The sequence below is a fragment of the Spermophilus citellus genome, assembly GCF_964194105.1.
Source record: "Spermophilus citellus genome assembly, chromosome: 6".
NCBI lineage: Eukaryota > Metazoa > Chordata > Mammalia > Rodentia > Sciuridae > Spermophilus > Spermophilus citellus.
This window is the reverse complement of record NC_138187.1, coordinates 75426191-75449799: the sequence shown is the minus strand read 5'-3', so window position 1 is coordinate 75449799 and position 23609 is coordinate 75426191. Positions and strand designations below refer to the sequence as shown.

Sequence of the window (23609 nt, the reverse complement as noted above, 5' to 3'; positions counted from 1 at the left end):
AAAAGGAGTTCTGATAGACCAAATCACGTGTAGAAAAATGATTTATGACTGAGCAGGCATTTTAGACTGAGGAGAGAGAAAACAAGCTATTAAAAAAATGGCTCAGGAACAAGGATATTCTGCAAGAAATAGGACCCCTCCCTCATTCCATATAAAAAAACTGAATTCAAAGAGATTGAGGGATTAAACATGGAATACTTGTTAAAACTATTAGAAGTAAAGGTAGAAGTTTTGTTGTTGTTGTTGCTGTTTGTTTTTTGTTTTTGTGGTGCTGGGGATTAAACCCAGGGCCTTAAGAATTCTTTTTGAACCCAGGGTAGCAAAGGATTTCTTAAAGCAAGATCCCCAAAGCACAAACCTGACAGAAAGGAGACATGTCCGACTTGATTAAAATGGAGAATACTTTGTAAATGTGACCAGGGTAGCTACAAATCAGTCTTTCAGCAATGTAAACAACAAAAAATAATGAGATAAAGAACATATAAATCCCTCTATAAATGCACTGAAAAAGACAACTTGATTAGAAACTAGTCCACAGCCATGCACAGCCATTTCACAGATAGAAACTGGAGGTCAAAATTATAGAAAAAGTGTTCAATTTTAAGGGAGGGGGTACTCGGAATCTAAATCAGGGATAGTTTACCACTGTACTATATCCCCAGCTCTTTTTTTTTTTTTTTTTTTTTTTTTTTTTGAGACTGAGCCTCACTAAGTTTCTGAGGCTGGCTTCAAATTTGTGATCCTCCTGCCTTAGCCTCCCACGTCGCTAGGATTACAGGCATGCACCACTGTGCCTTGGCAAAAGTGTTCAATTTCTAAAGTAACTTTGTAAATCCAAATGAAACTACAAAGAGAATTGAACTTTACATCTGCTAGGTTGGAAAAAAAATAAATCTGATGATACTAAGTGTTACAAGACTACAGAGAGAAAAGGAAGACTCCTACCATAATAGCTAAGAATGTAAATTTGGACAACCCCTTTAAAAACTACATACAATAGCCAATACAGGCACACATACGTTAACCCCCAAAGATCCCACTGCCACTTACACATACTCTATAGAGAATTTCTTGAACATGTGCACATGTACCAATGACTTCCATAGAAGAATGTTTGCAGTGACTCAAATGTCCACTGACAGAACAAATCAATTGTGGAACATCCTACAGTGGATCATGAAATATTGGTAAAAGTAAGTTTCTCCAACACAAATTGACATGGATGAACTCTACCTACTTAATGTTGAGCAAAAAAAGCAAGTCACAATAGAACATCTCATTATTCTAGATGATGATTTGAAAACACAAAAACTAAGCAATATGATGAATGGAATACGAACACAAATTACCATAAAACATAACCTGTAGGAAGGGAGTAAGACACACCAAGAGCAGAATAAAGATAACCTTCAGAAAGGGGCTGGCCAAGGGAAGGACAACCTAGGAGCCTACACAGCTATCAGTAACATGCCGTGTCTTTAATTATGGATGGAGAATAAGAGGGTTTTTTAATCTATTATAAATTTTCGTATGTATATAATTTATTGAAATATAGTTGAAAAATAATATATATGCTATATAGCTTTATATACATTATAGAATAGAAAATTAAAATGTAATTGAAAAGCTAGATGGTATCTTATTTTCCCAAAATTTTATTATAGGACAATATATTTGTGACCAACATCCACAGAAAACATTGCAAATACTTATCAGTCTTTAACGATAGCATATTTATCAGCACATTAGGGAAAAAACTCTTTCCAAGAGTCAACAAGCCATATAATTTCATTTCTCCCCAAACTTGATTCTCATGTTACAATAGCAAACTGAACAATCCAATGGTCTACACAGGGTAATAGACATGTTCATGTCACATGCTCGAGCCCTTGATATTACCATGTTCTCTTCACTAATTATTACAAATATGACAACACTCAAACTTTGTATGGGCCACAAATTCAGGATATGTATATACACACACGTGCACACATTTTACTGGAAGAATGCCCAATTTATTTATAATATCATCATATTGCAGAATAGCTCCTCAGATTCCGGGCTGCAGTGGAAACTCGCCCAAAGAGGACAATAGAGAGCTTTGACGTCTGCCCCTCAGGAATCCTTCTTCCTCATGGTAGAGACCACCTCTGCTCCTATATGTAGCTCCTACTATATTCTTCTCTACCTTACACCTGGTGTACTATTATGGGAGGCCCACTATGCCAAATAGGACATCTTCTTAAAAGACCTCTTTGTATTACCTCTGCCAAAACCTATTAAAGTTTTTTTTTTCTTTTTGCTAAAAAATGCAAGGAGGGAAACCTTATCTATCACTCATGACACTGGGCATGCAGAGATGAAAGTGAATGAAACCACCTCTCTGGAGAAAATTCTCGATTTTGTCATATGTTCAGAGGCATTCACAAATCAGAAAAAAAAGATAAAGAATGCTGTTTTGAAAAGTTCTTTCAACAAGGGTACCATATTGATATTATAATAAACATGACCCCCCCCCAGGTCACATGTAGTGGTGAAAATAAAGTATAATCTCGGACACATAAGTTATGAGATAAAGATGGCAAAATGTGATTACAGCCAAAGTTTTAAGATTCTGTCCACACATTCCCTGTGACTCAGCAGGTCATGCGATTCACTCAGTTCATAAATATTTATGAAGCCTCCAGAAAGGAAATAACTTTAAAATGTCAGCAGGACAGGTCTCGGTTCAAGTTGTGTATGTTTGGGGAGAAAACCAAACAATTCAATATGATATCAAAGGCTGTAGGAGAAGCATCGAAGAGTTGTTGGAGGGTGGGAGGTGACAAGTGAGGTGATGGGCAGTTGGTGAGACAGAGTGACAGCCATGCCAGACCAGAGCGAATGGTATGGAATCTGTCAATGGAACCTGGAGTCTTCGGGCAGGAAAAGCTCCTTTTGCTGAAAACATTCAACATTTCATTTATTTGTTCCAATATCCAAAAAGATGGCAGGTCTTGTTTCATCCAGGGAAATAGAATTATCCCTCTGCAACCCACATGCAGGAGAACCTCTGGACAGCTAATCAGTGTTCTAGCTATCTATCTATGTCAGATAACTAATCTAGGCAAGAATAAACAGGAATAATGTGGTGATTATATTTTATGGGAGTTAACACAAGATCCAGCAACTCAAAAGCTCACAGACTCGTAAACCAACGGAGGCACGTGGCCAGGCTAAAACATAGAAAAGATTACCTCCCACTATCGGGTATGTTTTAGTTTTAGGACATTTTAGTTGGGTTCATGTTCATGCAGAACACTGAAAAAAATCCTCAAACCAAACATTGAAATTGCTAATTCTTGACAACTGTTTATACTAGAACACACTTAACAGCTATAGCACGTGAAAGTATTTAGAGGACTGTATATTTGCCCAACCCTCTGCCTCTACACTAGACTAAACACTATAGCTAAAACCACAACTCTGAGAATTTATGTGGTAATCTCCTCAAGTATCTGAAAGCAAAGGAAAACACTCCACATACTTAGGGCAATGTCCCATAGTTCTTGGGCACCAGCCACTCTCACTGGAGGAAGGCTGCATTATAAAAAGAGGTTCTTATAATTTGTATATCCTTGGAGCTGGGGGGTCTGTGAGGACCATGAAAATATAAGCCAAGATGTGTGGATATCAGCTGACCAGCTCTCTGGAGAAAACTCTGATTTTTGTCATATATTCAAAGGCATTCATGATTCAGAAAAATAGATAAAGAATACTGTTTTGAAAAGTTCTTTCAACAAGGGTGCCATATTGATATTATAACAGACATTTCTCAGCCAAGGAAAGGACACATATATTTAGGGGAAATGCAAAAATTATATCAAGGACTAAGATTAGAAATATCTATTTTTATAACTCACACTGATAGTTCTTCTTGGGCCAAAGTCAGCAAGGGCAGAGGGACCTTTACAAGTATCAAGACATTTTACATACAGATGAACTTAGAGGTGAAAATTATTTTAAATTACTCAAACAACGTTTTAAAAAATGTTTGCAGTTGTAGATGAGCACAATGACTTTACTTTGTTTATCTTTTTATGTGGTGCTGAGGATCAAACCCAGTGCCTCACACGTGCAAGGCAGGGGCTCTACCACTGAGCCACAATCCAAGCCCTCAAACAACATTCTTTAAAAAAAAAAATCCTGCTTTGTATTTTGCCAAAACATTTGCCATAAATATAATATTAAAACCAAATGGTTTGAGTTTGACAAACTTAAACTTCTAGAATACTTGGAAGAGATTTTAAAATATTATGTTGAAGTAAAAGTGTGTCTATTTTTAAAATTTTTTAAAAAACAATCTTTTCAGTTCTTTAGGTGTATTTCCTGGGCCATAAATCCCTATGGAGAGGGTCAAAATCACATGAAATGTCAAATGAAATTCTGTGCTGAAGATGTAGGTATAGGTGAAACTTCAATTAGTAGATGGAGATGGTTAATTTTATGAATCAACTTGATTGTACTGGGGAGTGCCCAGATTAAATAGTATTTCTGGTTATGTGTGTGAGGGTGTTTCAGATGCAATTGGCATTTAAGATGGTGGACCCAATAAAATGGATTGTCTTCCCAAGTATGAGGAGGCATCGCCCAATCTGCTGGAGTCTTAAAGAGAACAAAAGATGGAAGGAAGGAAAAATTAACATCCCTCCCTCCTACTTTTTATCTTGTCTTCCTGCTTGAACTGACCTGGGACATCAGCCTCTTCTTTTCCTTGAACTGGAATTTATATCATTAGCTGGTTCTCTGGCCTTTTTATTCTGGCTGGAATTATACTATCAGCTTTCCTAGGTCTCCAGCTTACAGATGGCAGATCATGGGACTTCTCAATCTCCGTAATCATGTGCACCAATCTCTTACAAGGATACATCTCTACATCTGTCTCTATTCCATCTATCTTTTTATCTCTCACTGGGTATTTCCCGAAGAACCCCAATACAAAGACTCAAGCTCCAAGAATAGGTCTTGGTTTTCTAGCAAAAGATTAAAGATGCAGTACACAGTCTTTGGAATAAATTAGCGATGTGGTATTTAAAAAAAAAGAATATACTATTCTTTTTTTTTATTGGTTGTTCAAAACATTACAAAGCTCATGACATATCATCTTTCATACATTTGATTCAAGTGAGTTATAAATTCCCATTTTTATCCCAAATACAAATTGCAGAATCACATCAGTTCTTTAAAAAAATAAAATAAAAGGCCAAAGTTCTAAAAAAAAATATTAAGTCTAAATAAAACACTTAAGATTTGAATATATCCTTTATCAGAGAGCTGGGCACAGTGGTACACACCTGTAATCCCAGCAGCTAGGGAGGCTGAGGCAGGAGGATCGCAAGTTCAAAGCCAGCCGCAGCAACTTAGCAAGGCTCTAAGTAACTCGGGGAGACTCTGTCTCTAAATTAAACACAAAAATGGGTAGGAATGTGGCCCAGTGGTTAAGCACCCCTGGATTAAATCCCATTTGGATAAGAGGGTAATGACTCCTCTGCTACCCCTGAAATTCTACGTCTGAGGTCAACCAGATGGATCCTAAACCTTAGTGACAGTTCACATTAGCTGTGTGCTGTGGCCCAGTGTGACACCCATTTCCTCGCATCTTTAAAGTATGGAGTGAATATGACGGTATCGTACGCCATTGTACAGTATTTTTTCAATGTCCTCTTAGATGAGGGACAAGGCTTCATCATTTTGTACTCCCTAGCCTCACATACCAAAGATAGATGACCGCTCCCGGTGTGTGCAGTGAAGAATGCAGTAATAGAGCATGTGCGCATCTTTTTTGAAGGGGTTCTATACCCCACTTTCTGCATCCTTTGCGTGATTATTATGTACTTCAGGCGACTTCAACGCACAAGAGGAAGCCAGTGGCCATATGCTCAGAACACAAGCAAGCTACAGTATCCTGTGTGACTGTTGAGACTTCCCTGTTCCATCAGTCACAGGCAAGGATCTCTTTTAATTCTGCTGAATGCATTTGACACTGGGATCCTTGCAGAAAGACAGTGCAACTTAACACTTGTCTGTAAGCAATGCAGGGTGACTCAACTCTCAGGTAACAATTGGCCCAATAAATATTTCACTCAAGGGTGACTACAGTTCTTCTAAGGAGACAAAGTCATCATGGTTTAAAACCCAGGCAATAGGGCTAGACTGAAGACTAGTCCATCTACATTTTTGTTTCATTTCTGCCCAACTCACTTCCTGTACCACCTAGGGAGGGGAAGGCCTCAACTATTCAGGAATTGACACTTTTTTTTTTTTAAGCAATGGGTGTTAATCTTGCAAACAAATACCAGTACAATAACTCTTAGTAAGAAATCACTAGAATATAAATAACTTTGATAAGTTATGTGATTCATCTTCCTTTCTAAAAAGAGGGTTTAAAAAAAGGAAAACTTTGTCACAAAAATTTCTTTTAAAACCATCACGAAAGCTGTTTCCCAATCTTCCTTTCTAGCACCTTCACATCTCTCTCTAGTCAACAGGAACATTTAAACTCACATTTGTCTGTTAAAACTTTTAGATGGTTCCTTTCATCTTTTTTTCCCCTTAGAAACAGACACTTAGTGAAATCACTTTTCAAGTCATTTTGTTATAATTTCCACTTTCTCTTCTTCAGCCTACTCAAGATGTGTGGTTTTTTTTTTCCTCTAGCATTTTGATACAACCTATTTCCTAGATATTCAATTATTTTCCCAATTTTTTTTTTACAGGAAGACTTCCACTGAAATAGTTTCAAGTTCATTTTATTTATATCTCCATTTAACCAAGAATAGAATACAATCATCCTGAAATTGCTTCCTTTAACAACTTATTACATTCAAGAAAAAAGGCGAATGTTTTGCTTGTGAATTCTACTGGTACTTTCTAGACTCAAGAGAAAAGAAAAAAAAGTACAGGTGGTTTTTCTACTTTTAAAATTATTTTGATAATTAACTATTTTCATCTTTACAAAGGAAAAAAATAGTTTTCCCCCTTTGATTCCTCCAGAGCATTAAACAAAGAGGAAAAATTAAGACATTTATAGTTTATGTTCTTCTAAAAGGGGCTCATGGATTAGATGAATGAATACAAGATCAAAATCTTGATCCTTGCCTGAATTTTGCTCTTAGGAGATGAGTGACCTTGGGCACAATGTTTCAATATTCATCAATTTCCTCATCTATAAAATGAGATTATTATATATTTCCTTCTTTCCTGAGTAGTTGCATGGACCAAAGAGAGTATACAATGGAAGTTAAACACTGAGACACTATATAAACACAAGTTATAACTGATACTTGCTGATAGCACATCTTAAGAGGCTTATTTTTTAAAAAAAAAAATCCAGATTAAAAAACAAACAACAACAAAAAAATACTTTAAAGCATTATTCACAATAGCCAGAGGTAGAAGCAGCCCAAAATGTCCAATGACAGATTGATAAAATAAAAGTCAACATGGCCACAGAATACTTAAAAAAAAAAAAAAGTAAAAATCCTTTTCCAAACCTTAGCAATTGACTGGACAGGGTGAAGATTGCTATGCAGATATCGGGTAGAAAACTCAATCTGCCAGAGAGAAACATCTTCTGGATTTTAACAATACATTGCAAGATTTGAGACATACAGGAGTGACCAGCTTTTGACCCCTCACCTGGACATTTCCATGGGCTAACAAATGTTGTGACCATTTTGATTTCTATCAGTTTCTCATTGCTGAACTTGCTTCAGTCCTATTTATCTCCCCCCAAAGAATGCTGAACTTCACTCATCCACTTCTTGTCATGAAAATCTCAAGTTTACCCCTTCTCAGCAGAATGTCGAGGTCTAACTGACCTGTGTATTCTGATTAGCAAATCTATTCTGCACACCTGTCCTCTCAAAGACAACAAAAAACAAAACAAAAAACAAACAACCCCCCACACACACACACCAGCCTTTTGCCCTTGTTGTAACTTCATTTATGGTCTCTTGGTTTACAAGATAAACAAAGTAACATGGCATGTATATTGCATGGAATATTACACAGTCTTAAAGGAGGAAATAAATTATCATACATGACAACATGGATGAGCCTTGAGGACATTAAGCTAAATGAATTAAGCCAGCTATAGGACAAACAATGTGTGATTGCACTTACATGAGGTATCTAATTTAGCAGTCAAGATTATTTAGAGAATACTGGTTGGCCAGGGGAAATGGGGAGCTATTGTTCAGACGGGTACAAAGCTTGTTTTCTGGGATGAAATGTTCTAGAAATCTGTTGCACAGCGTTGGCAGTACAGTGACCCCACTGAACTGTTCACTTAAAAATGGTTTCAGAGGGTAAAAAGCAAACAGCCTTGAGAAGAGTTATTTTAAGATAAATTGAGAATCAAGTGAGATTTAAAACAAAACTCAACCAAAATAGCAGCCTTTATTGGACCCTTTCATTAGCAGTCACCTTTCTGACCTTACAGAAGCACGTCTCTGGCTAGCAAAGGCTGTGTCCCCACAGAGACATTCAGATGACAGCAGGGGCATCTATCGTCCAGGCTGCCCTCTAAGCCTTCCTCCACACCACCACTGAGGTCTGTCTGCTCATCATTCTTAAAGTATCTGGATCACAGGGCTTGGTCTAACTGCTCAGTCCAGTGACACACGTTTCTAGCTCTCACCATTAGACCACAAGCTTCTGGAGAGAGAAATCACATCTCAGATGGCTTCTCCCCACTCTCTCACTCAACAGCACACACAGTTCATCAAATGTTAAATGAGTGGAATAAAATAGTCAATTTGCCTTTTTTTTTTTAATTTAGCTGTTTTGGGGCAGAAACTTAGTAGATCAGAGAGGTTGACTAATTTAAGCTCTGCACAGAGGTTTTTCTGTTGTTCTCTGTTCGTATCTAGAAAAAGGAAGAGAAGAATCCTGTATTTATAGCTGTGTTTACAATGATACAAAGATATTCAGTTACAGCTCTTTAACAAAGGGGAAAAGAAAAGACTTGAACCACAAAGTTTATAATAATCCTTCCCCAATCCATTTATGGTTTTGAATAGCCAGAAGTCTTTATTATGTTAACATTCCTTACAAGGGTTCTTAAACAAGAGTGCAATTTTAAGTGTGTGCAAACCCTTAGTCCTCTCCAACTTCCATTAATAAAAACCATCAATGTATCTTTGTGTGTGTGTGTGTGTGTGTGTATGTGTGTGTGTTGCTGGGGATTGAACCCAGGGCCTTGTGCATGCGAGGCAAGCACTCTACCAACTGAGCTGTATCCCCCAGCCCACCATCAATGTATCTTACGAGACTCTTGGGTTCGAATATCACGTTCTTTTTAAAATGTGTGATTCTCATCCACAAGAAATTTAAAACTTACAGGTAGATTGCCAAGATAAATATAATCCTACAGAAATCAAGAGCAATGTATGATTTTATTCCAGAAATATTCAGGTGTTAGAAAACAGCCTATGAGAAGAAGAAGGAAGTAGTATCAATCTTCTCCAGACAACTAAGGGGGTCTCTTCTGGGGTGACAGAGAAGTACAGCAACATCTTTACTGTCAAGGGGCTCAGAGTCACAGTTCAGGAGGCAGGATGTATGCCTTGGTCGTGGGGACAGATGGAGCTACAATCCGACCTGCCACAGTGAGCTACCGTGAGACCAAGTGAGAATGTCAATGTTAGTGACACCCTGCTCAGGTCTGCAGCCGCTGTACATTGCAAGTCTGTCTTACAGCACTTACCAAAAAAAATCAGAAATGAATAATGCTAACAGGCTAGTGGCCATATAAAACAGCAGAGGAAGACTATACTTAATTCAAAGGAAACCAAGACGTGAGTTTAAAAACTTGTAATACAGACTCCCCATTTGACATGGAACCCCTTAACAGCAGGAACCGTGCATTCCAGTCTCCTGTGCCCATGATAAGAGGCCCAGGGCAGGAGGAGAAGGTTCTAGGACCCCTGTATTTAACAGGTACTTAACATGTTCATTCAGTTACTACCGCAATCCTGAGAAGCAGGACGTACTGACATTTCACAAATGGCAAAACTGAACTCACCACATAATTTCTCAAGAGGTCAAACTGGCAGTCCATGGCAGAGAGGAAATGTTTCACTGAGTGGATAGTTCACTGAGTAAATATTCCCTATCTGATCTTCCACAGGAAATAAAAAAAAAAATTGCTAATTTCTGGACCAAGGCTTCAGACATGGGAGGAGGAAGGTAACTCTAAAAGAAAGAGGAAACAGAAAGGGTTGGAGGGAAAAGATAAGGAGCTCCATTTTTTAAACCTATGGCAGAATTGATAATAGATGCCCAGAAGAGGAAGACCTGAGATGCTAACACTAGGGAGAGAAGTCAGAAGCCAAGGTGTGGATTTATAGTGATGGCTGGAACCTTGAGAGGAGGAGATGGTAAAGGAGAAGATGGCAGTGATTTCGAACTCATATTGGAGGCAAAAATCTATGTTCAAAGGAAAACTAACCCAGAGATTTCACCCTATAACATGAATGGGAAAGAGGTCTGGGGGCTAAATTCCAGATGGTACACCCAGATTACAAGCAGCTGGGCACCCCTCTGCCTCCCCAGAAACCCATGGATCCCCTGGTACTCTGCAGAGCTCGACGTGAACACCAATAGCATGCCTAGGGCCATGAATACCACAAGGCTAAGCCCTGAGCATCTGGATAGATGGACTTCCACATTTCAGCAGAGGGGACTAAAAGCTGATGCTCAAGACATTGAAAAGGAACAACCAGAGTGGCAGCAGAAGTAGGTTTTGTGTTGTAGCCAGTGCCTGTAAAACCACACTTACTGGAGAAGAAGACAAGGTTGTGCCTTGCAGAGAAATCAAGGAAAGCTTAATGAAAGGTCAATGGACTTAGTGATTAGAGAGTCACTAGAGAACATCAGTCGAGAGACAGAGACAGAAATCAGGCTCAAGAGGTTAAAGGGTGCATGGGGGAGGACTGAAAGAAAGTGGGAGGAGTTGGAGAAAGTTTGGGTGATGAGGTAAGCAGAAGGAGAGACGAAACAGGATGGTGTGGAGACATTTCTTCTTCCAAAAAGGTAAGGAAGAAAAAGAGATGGGCATGGTAGACTGTTGGCAGAGAATAGCTCCTCGACACCCCTTTGACTACATAGGCTTCTCATTTCCCATCTGCACTAGCTCCAAGTTTTGCCCTGTGACTTTCTTTGGCCAAATGACACACAAGGAGACTTGATATCACCCATTGATTTTTGTTCTCTTTCAGGTCCACCCTGAGCCCACAGGTGAACAAGCCCCACCCAGTCTGTTGGAAGATAAAAGACCTCAAGGAGGAGAGCCAAAATCCCTGAAGATGACAGCCACCAACCCTCAGACACCTGTGACAGGCCATCTCAGGTCACCTAGTCATAGCTCACCTATCAGCTAGCCAACGTTGCCCAGGAAGGAACTATAGTCAGCTTTCAGCCAGTAAGTGAATATTGGTTTGTTCTGCAGTAAACATGAGAGAATTTTTCTCTCATTTTCCTAAGAAAATGAGGGAGAATGGTGCTGATAGTAAAAAGATCAATAGTCAGACCGCCCAACAGTATTTCAAAATGCCACAAAAATAGAGCTTTGCTTTAAAAAAAATTTCCTTCAAATATTTTACAATGAGCAGTAATTGGGCATTGAGTGTTATTGTTGTCTATTATTATCAACTAACACTAGAGGGGAGTTGAACAAAGGTAGCCTTTGGAACTGGACTGTACCTACCTAGCCATAAGCATGAATGAACCCAGAAGCCTACTCAGGCCCTGAGGGCTTCCCTACATTTTTAACTTCCTGTAAGAAAGTTCAATCTAAGCTAATGTATGTTTGAGCACTAAACAGATGCACGCTGCTGAAAATCAGCAAGTATTTTTTGTGACATATTTCACCCTTAGAAATTAGACATTTTGATAAAAATTTAAATTCAGTAGATGGACGAGAAGATCGGTTGGGAAAAACTCAGAACAAAAAGGGAGAAAGAAGATTACAAAGAACACTCTCACTAAACACGGGACCAACCAGAGAACTAGAAAAAGAGGAAAATACAGGGGAATAGATCAAAGAAAAATGGATTTCTAGAACCAAAGGGACTGGCCCTTCACAATGAAGGCAAGAGACACAAGCGTGAGAAGCAAAGAGCCACACGGAGACACATTCTACGAAAAGATCAAAATACTCAAGAAAGAACAGTTCTCGAAATATTAGAATTACAAAAAACTAAAATGGTCTCAATCAGAATGTCACCAGCAATGGTAACACCAGAGCTGGAAGGCAGAAGACCACAAAGAGACATCTTAACCAAACTGATAGGAAACACTCCCCCCCCCCCCGCTGAATAATATACCCAGACAAACTATTAATTGAGGATAGAATAAAGATATTTCTAGGTGTGGTAGGATCTCCAAAAAGTTAGCTTTTTTTTTTTTTTTCCTGGAACCTTCCAGAAAAAAAAAAAAAAAGCTGCCAAGCTTTTACTGTTCTCTCTGTGCGTTCCATCCTGATGGCCTAGCTCTACTCCACACCCCCTGCTTTGTACTTCAGGAGCTGACCTTCACATATCCATCCTGTAAGGTTGAATTTTAAGCCATGACCTCCTCCAGGAAGGATGTTCTGTTCCGGTCAGGAAGGTACAGTCTTTTCTTCTGGATGCTCACAGACCTCTCCAACCCCACAAAGAACTTTGACTTTGCTTTTTATGAACCATGACTTTTCTCCCTAAATAACAGAAGCTTCCTGTCGGCAAAAGACCTGTCCATTTCTCTTCTGTGGCTCTGGTCTGACGGTCCCTCTTACACACCAACTGGGCCAACAATGTCTATAAGATCCATTATGTCCTATCACCCTCTATGTATGAAACACCTATAAAAATATTTTATAGGTGTTCTAAAAAACTTTCTAAGTTTTTATAGGAGTCCCGTATATAGGATGACAGACACCATGGATTACTGTAGTGGACATTCAATGACAATAACAGTGACTCAAAATTTATTGTTGATCGATTCTCCTATAAAATATCACATTGAACCTATTATATCTCTTCTCCAGTCCTGACCACATCCATATTTGCCAACTCAAGTCTCTGTAGATAGGGGAGAAAGGATGATTTTTGAGAAAGGAATGAAGGAAAACATTGTTCTTTAAATTAAAAAAAAGAAAATCATATGATCCAGCAATTTTGCTCTTAGGTGTATACATATGCAAAATGAAAACATATGCCCATGAAAAACTTGAAAACAAATGTTCATAACTGCATTACTCATAGAACCTAGAAAGTAGAAAAGCCCGAGTGTCTTCCAATTGATAAATGTTTAAGTAAAATTTGGAATATATTCTCAATAAGAGTATAACTTGGCAATAAAAATAATGAAGGGCAATACATGCTGTAGTATGAACATTAAAACAGTATGTAAGTGAAAGCAGCCCATCACAACCACTCTAATATGAGTCATTTGATATGCAATATTCAAAATAGGAAAATCAAGAGACCAAGTTGAATAGTAGTTTCCTAGGGCTAAGGGGATTTGGAAATGATGAGGAGTTAGTTACTTCTAGTGGGCATTTCTATATCAATGCCTATATCAATTTTAGAAAATTTTCATTGTCCTCCCCCCCAAAATTTCAACTCTGAATATTCTAGAAACCACACTGACTCATATATACTTTAATTGAGGAAGTTACAGCTCAACAAAATTGCTTTTAAAGAAAGGCTCAATGAGAAAATAAATTCATATATTACTCATCTTTAAAGCAATATCAAAGAACATCAACTTAAACAAGGCAGGGTTTGCAAAGTACGCCGAACCTGGACAAGATCAAAACACATATTTGGGATCAGAAAATACCAACTTAAAAAAAAAAGTCAAGTCAGTTGATATTTACTTGTCTCAAAATTAAACATAAAATCTATTCCTCATAGAGTTTAGGAGAAGCCATAATAAAGCGTAGTGAGGAGTACTGGGTTTTATTAGCAGCGAAGAGTGCCTCCTTATGTAACCTTTTTTTAGGTCACTTAATTTCAAAAGGCAGTGTCTCTACTTGCCAATTACCTTACCTCAGAACAGTACTATTAAGGCAATTAATGGGTAATGTAGTTCATCTTTATTTAGGACAAGGATCTGGAAGCATAGTGGATTGGCATCCACTTATTACATGTCATTTGTAGGACAAGTGAAAACACCAACTTATAAAGTCTTTCTGTCTGAGGATCGTTACATAATAAATGGAGAAAACATTTGATTCTTCCAAAATGAAAGAATTCATATATATTTTTAAACATTAAAAAAGGTCCCACAAAGTCAGGATGATATACCGATTTAAACAAATAACCTAAGGAAGAATTTGACATGTATAGTTTCTCATTTCCATTTTTTTCCCTCAAGGATATTAGAAGAAGTCAGACCTACAAAACCATGATTTTAACGTAAACTTACTTCCTAGTCCTTTTATAGTCTTTCAGAACACATTTAAATGCTCTCCCTGGAATAAATCATTTGAATACAACAAAGGTTTAAGATGCTTTTTTAAAGAAAAAACTAATGTAAGTAAACTATTTTCATTCAACATAAAAAATGGTCCTTCAATTATTGTGTTCTTGATTTCTCTTTTTCTTTCTTTTTCTATATCATGTGTAACTGTAAACTTTTTAGACAGTATGAGAAGCAATATGGACCTGGTTTGATTTAGGATCAACATTTTGATGCACATTAGGTTGAAAGATTCAGAAGTTCTCTGCAGCTGTGTCACTTAATTCATGACTTAAGAGTACACAGCCACCTACAAAAGTCCCCCAATCAGATAAAGATTTTGAAAACCAACTTCATACTACATTGGGATATATGATGACATGATATAAATCTGAGAAAACTGTATGTGAAAATTACATGAATAAATTAGCTGCAAATAGAACAATCTTATTTCTGGAATACAAACTGTTATTTCTTTTCCTTGACTTTTCCTGACACTCAGGTGCCAAATATAGAATGTCGAATATGAATTCTCAGTCATGACATATTAAACTACCAGCAAACCTGCAGCAATTAACTTTACCAAACATTCATCATTTAACTATTATCTAATTTCAACTGCACAGCATTTCAAATGGCCGATTTTGGCAGAGCAGATTCGTGATGACAACTGGGCTGGCTACTCCTTGCTCTACCAGCTCCCAGGGTCACAAAGCCCTCCTGGCTCCTCATGCATATAAGCGGTCTCACATTCCCTGCCAGCTGAGGTGAGAACTTTGTCATGATATACAGAAATACTGCTTTTAAGAAGTCAAGGTCTCCTGGCGGCTCCTCAGTATACTACTATGGCAGCTGAGCAAGAGGTCATGAATATTACATAAGGACTGCCCATGCATTCAAACCAAATCTCCAAGCCACGATTCCCATAGCAACACACACTGGTTCTACTCATCTGAGAGAAGAAGTGGTGAGAAGAAGTACTGTAATGCTACCCGGATTTTTCCAGCATGATCAACACAATACTTACTCTTTTTCAAAACCAGTCATTTTTTTGCAAAAGAAAACCAACTGTGTTACAATATGTTCACTCAGGTACCAAGGATCAAACAAACATCCCTTAAACGTGGACAACAGCTTATGCTTTAGAAATAGCTACTGTTCAAACAACTCCATGAGAAAAAAGAATCCAAATCACAATTTCATAGTGAAATAAAATTCAGACTGGAATAAATTCTATATTTCATCTGATTTCCAGTTTCCCTCCTATATATGCATAGAGTAGTATAATGGAATGAGGAAGAAAGTGGGATCCCCCAAAGGGAGAATCTTCTCCAACCAATGACACCTTTTGCTTCATTTTTCAAAAGCAAAATATAATGCATTTTTAAAAATATGTCATTATAAAATGCAGAATAAAATTTAGGGGAAAGATTGCTCAAGACTAAGAAAATAAATATTAGCTTAAAGAAAGTCCCCCCCCCCAACACAGATATGGCTAGGAAAATGAAGTAAAATATTTGGATGTTAGATACCATTTTCCCTCTTGGTATATTTAGAGATCCTTTTGTGTGTGTGTAAATAAACCACCCACTGATAGAAACAGGTTGCTCAGATTATAGAACAAAAGTGAAGACCAGTCTTACATATCAAACTTCCTGCTATTAAAGGGGAAAAAAAAAAACGCTCCATTAATTTTATCCTTTTAAAAATCAGACAATGTAATACTCTTTAAAGAGAAATTTCCACAGGTGGTTCATCACAGGCATAGCCCAACTTGCAAAGAAAGGCCTTGGCAAGGAAGAAATGGTTTTACCTTTGCTTTTTCCAACTGTGCCTGGGCCTGTCGTTCAGCTTCTCTGCGCACTGCCTCCCGGTCCTCCTCCAGAGACACATCTGAATCGGATGGACGGCTGGTGTAGGAGTCTGCCGAACCCTGGAGAGGAAAATGTATATATTAAAATAGATTCAAGGCATGATGTTTGCATTGGGAAAGTCTCACTGACGTGGCGGTTTGCTTCCTCGATTGTGCTATAAATTCCTGAAAAGATGAAAAAATAATCCATTTTTGCAGCAACCCAATCTGGAAAAAACATACTTTGCATTGCAGACCCTTCACTAGGGTAGTTGTGTCCACCAAGTTACCATTCCTTCCCAAGCCTCATATTCCAGAAACTATTCTGGAAACCAAAACAAGTTCCTTTATAATAAAACCAGCTGGGTGGTGCAGTGCAGAGCTGAAGGGCACTCATGGGTTTCAAGGATAGCTTCAAGAACAATCTACATGCTAAAGCAGGTATGCACAACTAGAAAGACATTAAGCCTAACCAAAAACTAAAATAAATAAAAGTCTAATGAGTTATCAATCTGAACTCTCCCCGCCCCGAAATGTCACTGCCAGGATGCGACTCCCATTATAATCTTAAGAATCATTTTATACCTTTTTAATACACCTGCTACCTTCTCCGACAAAACTGTAATAAGACACTAGCAGCTAGCTTCTTTCCCTCTTTCAGGAACACATTTTAAAACACCTTTACAGAGATATTTAATAAGAACTGTCTACAGAAAACACCTGCCTGGAATATCTCCTCTGGCAATAAATCACAACGTAGGAAAAGGAGCTCAAAAAAATGATAGGAATCTCCCTAGCTCCCTCTCTTGCAGTCTTGAGCATATTAACTAAATCCAACCACCCTCTCTGCCTGCACTCACTGCAATACAGAAAAGCCAAGAAAACAACGTCTCCCCCAAAGCAAAGCCCTTGAGCTTACACAGATATCAGAATTCTTCAGCCTTCCTCCCTTGGCTCTTTTCAGAAGCCTGATCCAGGTGGCCTTCATTAGCCAGACAGCGCCTTTAACGTCCGCAGCTGCAGCCCGGGGCACAGATTCTCAGTGCACGCTGAGCCCGGGAGAATCCCAGCTCCCTTCCTATCCATGCTCTAAGCAGCCCCTCTGCTCCGTCCCCTCCTGCCAGGGTTTTCACTCCCTGTCCCAGAAGACTCCCATCCAAGGAGATTCTTATTTTCCCCTTCCAAGAGTATCAGCACACACTCGAATTCTTTCTATGTCTTTTAAAAATAAAAAACCCTTCAAGTGCAAAGCCCGGCATCATCAACTCGGTTCTAAACTTAATACATCTTATTACCCTAAATATTCTCGTCCTTGCTCCCCTGTTCCCCTGCTCTTGGATTGTTAAAGGAAATTAGTTGTAAGAGGACCTTAAAAAAAAAAAAAAACACCTAGTGCAAAAAACGTATGCAATGACATTTGCAAGTGCAAAGTTCAAGCCTTATCTTTAGAGATCTGGAGGGGAGGGAGGGGGAGGGAGGAGGACGTACTACCCGCACTGGGCATGCTCCATATGTAGCCTTTTTACGCAGATGCTCACATCACACTGTTAGTCTATGTTACATTGCCATTTTACATCCAAAGTGTAAACAGCTGGAAAGGTCTCTTTGCTTCTATAGTAACAGGCACATGGTATGTTTGTCAGGTTTCTGTTTCAGATGAAACCTTCTCTCAACGACAAAGCATGTAATCTTTTTATTTAATAATCCCTCTCCATGACCTGCTACAGAAAGGATGTCTATGTCATAAAGGCAATTCACAGATAATAAATATTATATACAGTACTGGATGGCAAAAAATCAAACAGTGCTCATCACTCATAATATAATACAGCTCTTTATTGCTTGTAACTTTTCAAATAAGATGTAAGAGATTTGGCCCTTTAATTAGGACATGGAAATAATCACAGCCCTATACAGCAATGAGTTTAACTGAGCTCAGAATGACTTTGAATTGCTTCTCCAATGGAGCAAATGCCATTTGAAATAAGCCACCAAATAACTGTGAATTGTTACAATACATATATGAAGAAATTGCAAAGATAGGTTGATTTATTAGCTTGTGTTAAGATTCACAGAATACAGTAATGGAGTCCAAACTCTTCTTGTAGATAAGGTGACTGGGGCTCGAAGGATGTTAAGGTTATGAATAGCTTGTGCAAATGGACTTTTATTTTTAAGGATCAACTATGAAGAAATGCACACTTCTGGGTTTCTTAAACATAAAACTGAAAACCAAATTGCACTTAATTTGAGTGCAGTGGGAGAAATGATTCTGTAAAGTCCCTCCCTCCCTCCTTCCTTTGGTTTCCAGGCTAATACAAATCTTACTGCTCTAAATGCTTAAAAATAATAATAAAAAAAGATAGGCACTTCGGAATAAAAGTTAAAGAACAACTATACCTCAATTTAACATTATGAAGTAAATGAAAAATGCCTGGAGAATAGAAATGCATTTTACTTTTTGTTCAAGCAAATTACAAGGGACAAATGAATCTTGTAACACACACATATACTTGTAGGGGATTCCTAATCTTCCCAGGGAACTTCCTAAACTAGAAAATAACCAAGAAGCACACTTTTTGCCCACAGCCCTATTGGCACCAATCTTGGCATTTTGAAGCCCTAATCACCTGGATGACGTTCAGGCCACATTTCAGTGAAGATAGAAATTTTCTATCATTAAAGAATCTCAAAATAGCTGGACATGGTAGTGCACACCTATAATCCCAGTGGCTCATGAGGCTGGGACAGGAGGATCATAAGTTCAAAGCCAGCCTCAGCAATTTAGCAAGAGGCCCTAAGCAGTTCAGTGAGGTCCTATCTCAAAATTAAAAATTAAAAAAAAAAAAAAAACTCAAAATGACATATGAAGTACATAATAAGAACATATATACATTTTTTATCATCTCAATCGCTGTTAAACAGAATAAGATCTTAAAAGTCCTTTGTTAATAATCAGATGACACTTTTGCATTGCATCATTTTTTTGAGAACTGTTTCCAGTTTTAAATAATTAAGCAGTTTTTAAAAATCTCTTCATTGACCCTTGGCAATGACTTTTTGAATATTTGAAGCAATTTTTTACTATTTTATGATCACTATGAACTGCTTTTTTTGGGGGGAGGGGGTTGCTGGGGATTGAGCCCAGGATCTTATGCATATGAGGCAAACACTCTACCAATTGAGCAATATCCCCTGCTCTGATCTTTAGCCTTTTGAAAGAACCAGATTACTTTTATTCCTTCCATCTGACAGTATAGACTTTCAAAATATTTTTCACTATAGAAGTTATAGGTACTGTGAAAAGAGACACAAAGTACCATCACCTCAAATTCTGTACCCAGACACAAACACTGTTAAAGAGTAGCATAGCATATTTTTGTGTCCAGAGTTGTCTGAAAGTCACCTCCTCACATAGGCATTACAATTAATCTCCTTCCTTCTGGGAGTATGGATTTGTACGTTTAGAAGTGATATTACTAATTAAGACTTTGGTACCATATGGACTTTCTGGGTCATGGTGCCTCAAGTAGACCTGACAGGAACAGTTGGCAGTCATTTTCACAGCTCTCAAACAGTGTCATTACAAGATGTACCCTGGGTCTCTGCAGTTCCTATAATGTGAACCTTCTGCGGAAGGTTTTGTCCTTCCCTCTTCCTTTCACCTACCCACATTTGCTTGTCTCCATCTCAGTATTCACGTTGCTAATTGTACAGTTCCAAATTGCAGTTTGAGTCTAAGGTCTAACCCCACAGTCCATCCCAGGATCTTCTACTTTGATGCTTAGAACTTTCCCTCTAAGACAGGAAAACAGTTTAATCAGATTAACTTACTCTTTTATCAACTTTTCACTTTCTTTCTCCACTTCGATGTCAAATATTTGCACAATACAGCCTCACCCTTTTCCTTTAACACCTTTGTTTGTATGTGTAAAGTTTGCTTTTTGGATGTCGTACTCTCCTGTTTTCACAGTCATGTATATTTCCAGCACCAGTTTTTGTGAGTGTTCTTGTTTTTTTTTTTTTTCTCTTTTAAAGTCAAAAGGATAAGAGTTGTAAGCCTACTTAAAAGTGGCATCTTGGATCCCAAATTGTGTCATCTATTTCTGTAGAAACTCTTCATATAAAATCTAAAGCAACATTCTTGAGCAAAATCAGTTTCTCATGGTACCCCAAGGACACCCTGATTCTTGACAAGGCTTTGTCCTCTTCAGACTCAAACCTCATGCACAGAACTGCGCCAACCCAATGGCAAAGTGACTCCAGCTGTTTCCCTTCACCCTGCCATTAGAAAAACAACATTCCATTGCCATATGGACCAGACCCCCATTTTTTTAGAATACAGCAAAACAGACAAGGAACAAAGGGAAAGAATTCTATTGTTGACTGTCTGATTGTGGGGTGATAATTCTTTTATTTCTCATTATCATCTCTTACCATTTACAAGAATTAACTGTTGTTCTGGAAAGCAATCTATATTTCTTCAGAAATCTTAACTGTTATTTCTTAATAACCCATTCATGGATAATGAGCGATTTCAACTTTTTTTAAATAAAAAGATTTATTTAAATTTAAAGGTCATAGGAACTTATTAAGTAAAATACAGAAAGATGCAGAACGGCATGTTCTTGTTGACTTCATTTTTGTAAAATATAAACATAGCAAGATATGAGCTGCTTTGGGACCCTCAAAATTCAGTATCCAGGATACGGATAATGACATTCTAATTATGATAGGTGCTCAAGAATTATTATCATTTGTAGTTATTTCAATAGTAATAGAGAGACCCCTTTAGAATTCACAGAGAGGAAATAACTTTGTTGAAGTGAAGCCTAAGGAGGGGGGAAAATAAGAAAGAGAATGAGAACATATGGATGTCACATAACCATTGTCCTAATGAATGACTTAAGAGTAAAATTTTAAATAATTTTATCATAAAAAATTTCAAGGGGTTGGGGTTGTGGCTCAGTGGTAGAGTGCTCACCTAGCATTCACGAGGCATTGGGTTTGATCCTCAGCACCACGTAAATGTAAAATAAAGACATTGTGTCCACCTAAAACTAAAAATTAAATATTTTTTAAAAACTCAAACACATATCAAAATAGGACAGAAAAATATAACGAACCCTCATGTCTCCATGATCTAACTTCAATAATTATCAACTGTGGTTGATTAAACTTAATTCATTTCCATCCACATCTACTATTTTCCCCCAATCCTAGGTTATTTACAAGCAAGTCAAAGGTATCATTTCATTTCTAAAATGTTTATTATAGATTTCTAAGAGCTAAGGATTCTCTTAAATCATAACCATAGTACATTAACATACTTAAAATTAGTAATGACAACATAATATTGAAACCAACAAGGCAGTATTAAAATTTTCCCGATTCTGCAACAATTTTAATTCAAAAGTTTGGTTAAATCAGGATCAAAATAAAGTCTATACAAGGCCCTTGTGTAATTTGAGCCTCATTTAACCTTTCGGTTTGAGAGATCTCAACTTTAAAAACTCAAATTATATAATGCATTTCAATTAAGCACATTTTCATAAATACTGTGTACTTTAGTTTGCAAATATCATGAAATTACTCTTCAATTCATACAATGAGGTGCTGTGATTGACTATCATTTGGCTTGATGTCAACACAGTTATCGAGATGACAATGAAGAATCTTTGCAAGATCATCTCTAAGGGTTTTATGATTATGTAAAAGCTAACATGTTAGCTTCAATTTTATCAAGAGAATAAGAAAAATTTTAAACTTTGTGAAGCTATAGTATGTCATGATGGAGATGAAATTTTGTAATAAAAAAGCCACAATAAAAAAAAAACAAGCATTTATTGAGTATTACCGCTTTGAAGCTCTAAGTGCCCCAACTATAAGCTAAATGCTAGGAATGTGGCTACGAAAAAGAAAATTCCTTTCTACCACTGAGCTTGATATTCTAGTAAAGGCGTTTTACTTTTTTTCAAGTTATCAGGAAAAAAAAATGCTATGGAAGACAATAAAGACCGAGATGATAGAATGATGAAGGGAGGGGACAATGTTTTAGTTAGGGTGCCGAGATGACAGTCTGAGATGACACCAAGTTAAAACCCAAAGAATAAAAGAAAATACTTTGCGCTTAACTGTGTTAAGCAAAGAGATTTCCAGGTAGAGGGAACAGCATATGATTAAGCCCTAAGGACCAGACATATGTAGCATGTTTGATGAATTGCAGAGAGTCCAGTGTGCGATGTGCTATCCTTTAAGAATGATTTGTTTAAGCTTTCTCTCCTCTCATCCACCCCACTTGGATACACACAGAAGCCTGCACTATGTATAGGAAACTTCTGCATTTATACAGCATCATTTCAGATGGATTTTATACATGTATGATTCTTTTAATTAGGAGTGGGCATTGAAATTGCTGTTGGTAAAGTCCACATTATTGGAAACACCATTGTTTTATGAGACAAACAGAGTTCTTGGGTTTTCTTCTTTCTAAATCTAGTCCTATCTCTTAGAGGTAAGGAGGGTATGTTTGAGATCGTCCTATATCGTGTTAATAATTACAACAGCCAACTTACCCTTGGTACGTGAGTGATAATAATTGTGTAAGGAACTGTGCTGATTCACAAGTATTATCTAATTTAATCTCTAACTCCATTTTACTGATGGGAAAACTGAGGCATAGAGGTTAAGTTACCTGATAAAGTTTCACAGCTAGTAACCAAAGGAACTTGAAGTTAATTTCTAGGAGTCTGACTTCAAACCCATGTGTACATCAGCTCATAAAAATAAAAGCCAGAGCAAGCCTCTTCATACACCTGATGTTTCTGTTATCCAAAAACATTTTTTTGCTGTGTGCCAGTCACATTATATCCATTTATAATGGCCATAAAGATCATTATGAGTTTCAAATTATTCCCTCTAGCTTTCTTAAGCTAGGTGCCCCGGTAAGCACCTTTCTCTCTCTCTCATGCACCAACACACACATTTCCATAAATTTTTAAATTTTATCTTTCCAAAAGGCACAACAAAGGTACAATGAGCATCTCACAAAAGAGATAATTTCACATTCACTAATGTAGTGCTATTTTGCAGACTTGGCTGCTACAAGTATCTTGGCTGCTCAGAGCATCTCAAAATGATGATACATTCTTTTCCTTACTTATATGCAATGGAAACAGTAGAATAGATAGATAAGTAGAATAGGAGAACAGTCCAAGTCAATTTTTCTTTCTTTTTTTCCCTGGAAATGAAAATAACTTTGGCAAGCTGG

General features: G+C 37.6%; 1 protein-coding gene across 6 annotated transcripts in view; it reads right to left on the bottom strand.

Annotated features, from left to right (window-relative positions):
• The window catches only part of CACNB2 (calcium voltage-gated channel auxiliary subunit beta 2), a 362803-nt gene that overhangs the window by 100160 nt on the left and 239034 nt on the right, over nucleotides 1–23609 (bottom strand). For all 6 annotated transcript variants that reach the window (XM_081298774.1, XM_081298767.1, XM_081298768.1 and 3 more), the window contains one exon: nucleotides 16301–16420. In XM_081298774.1, coding sequence (XP_081154900.1) covers nucleotides 16301–16420 — 120 coding nt within the window. The remainder of the gene's footprint in view (nucleotides 1–16300; nucleotides 16421–23609) is intronic.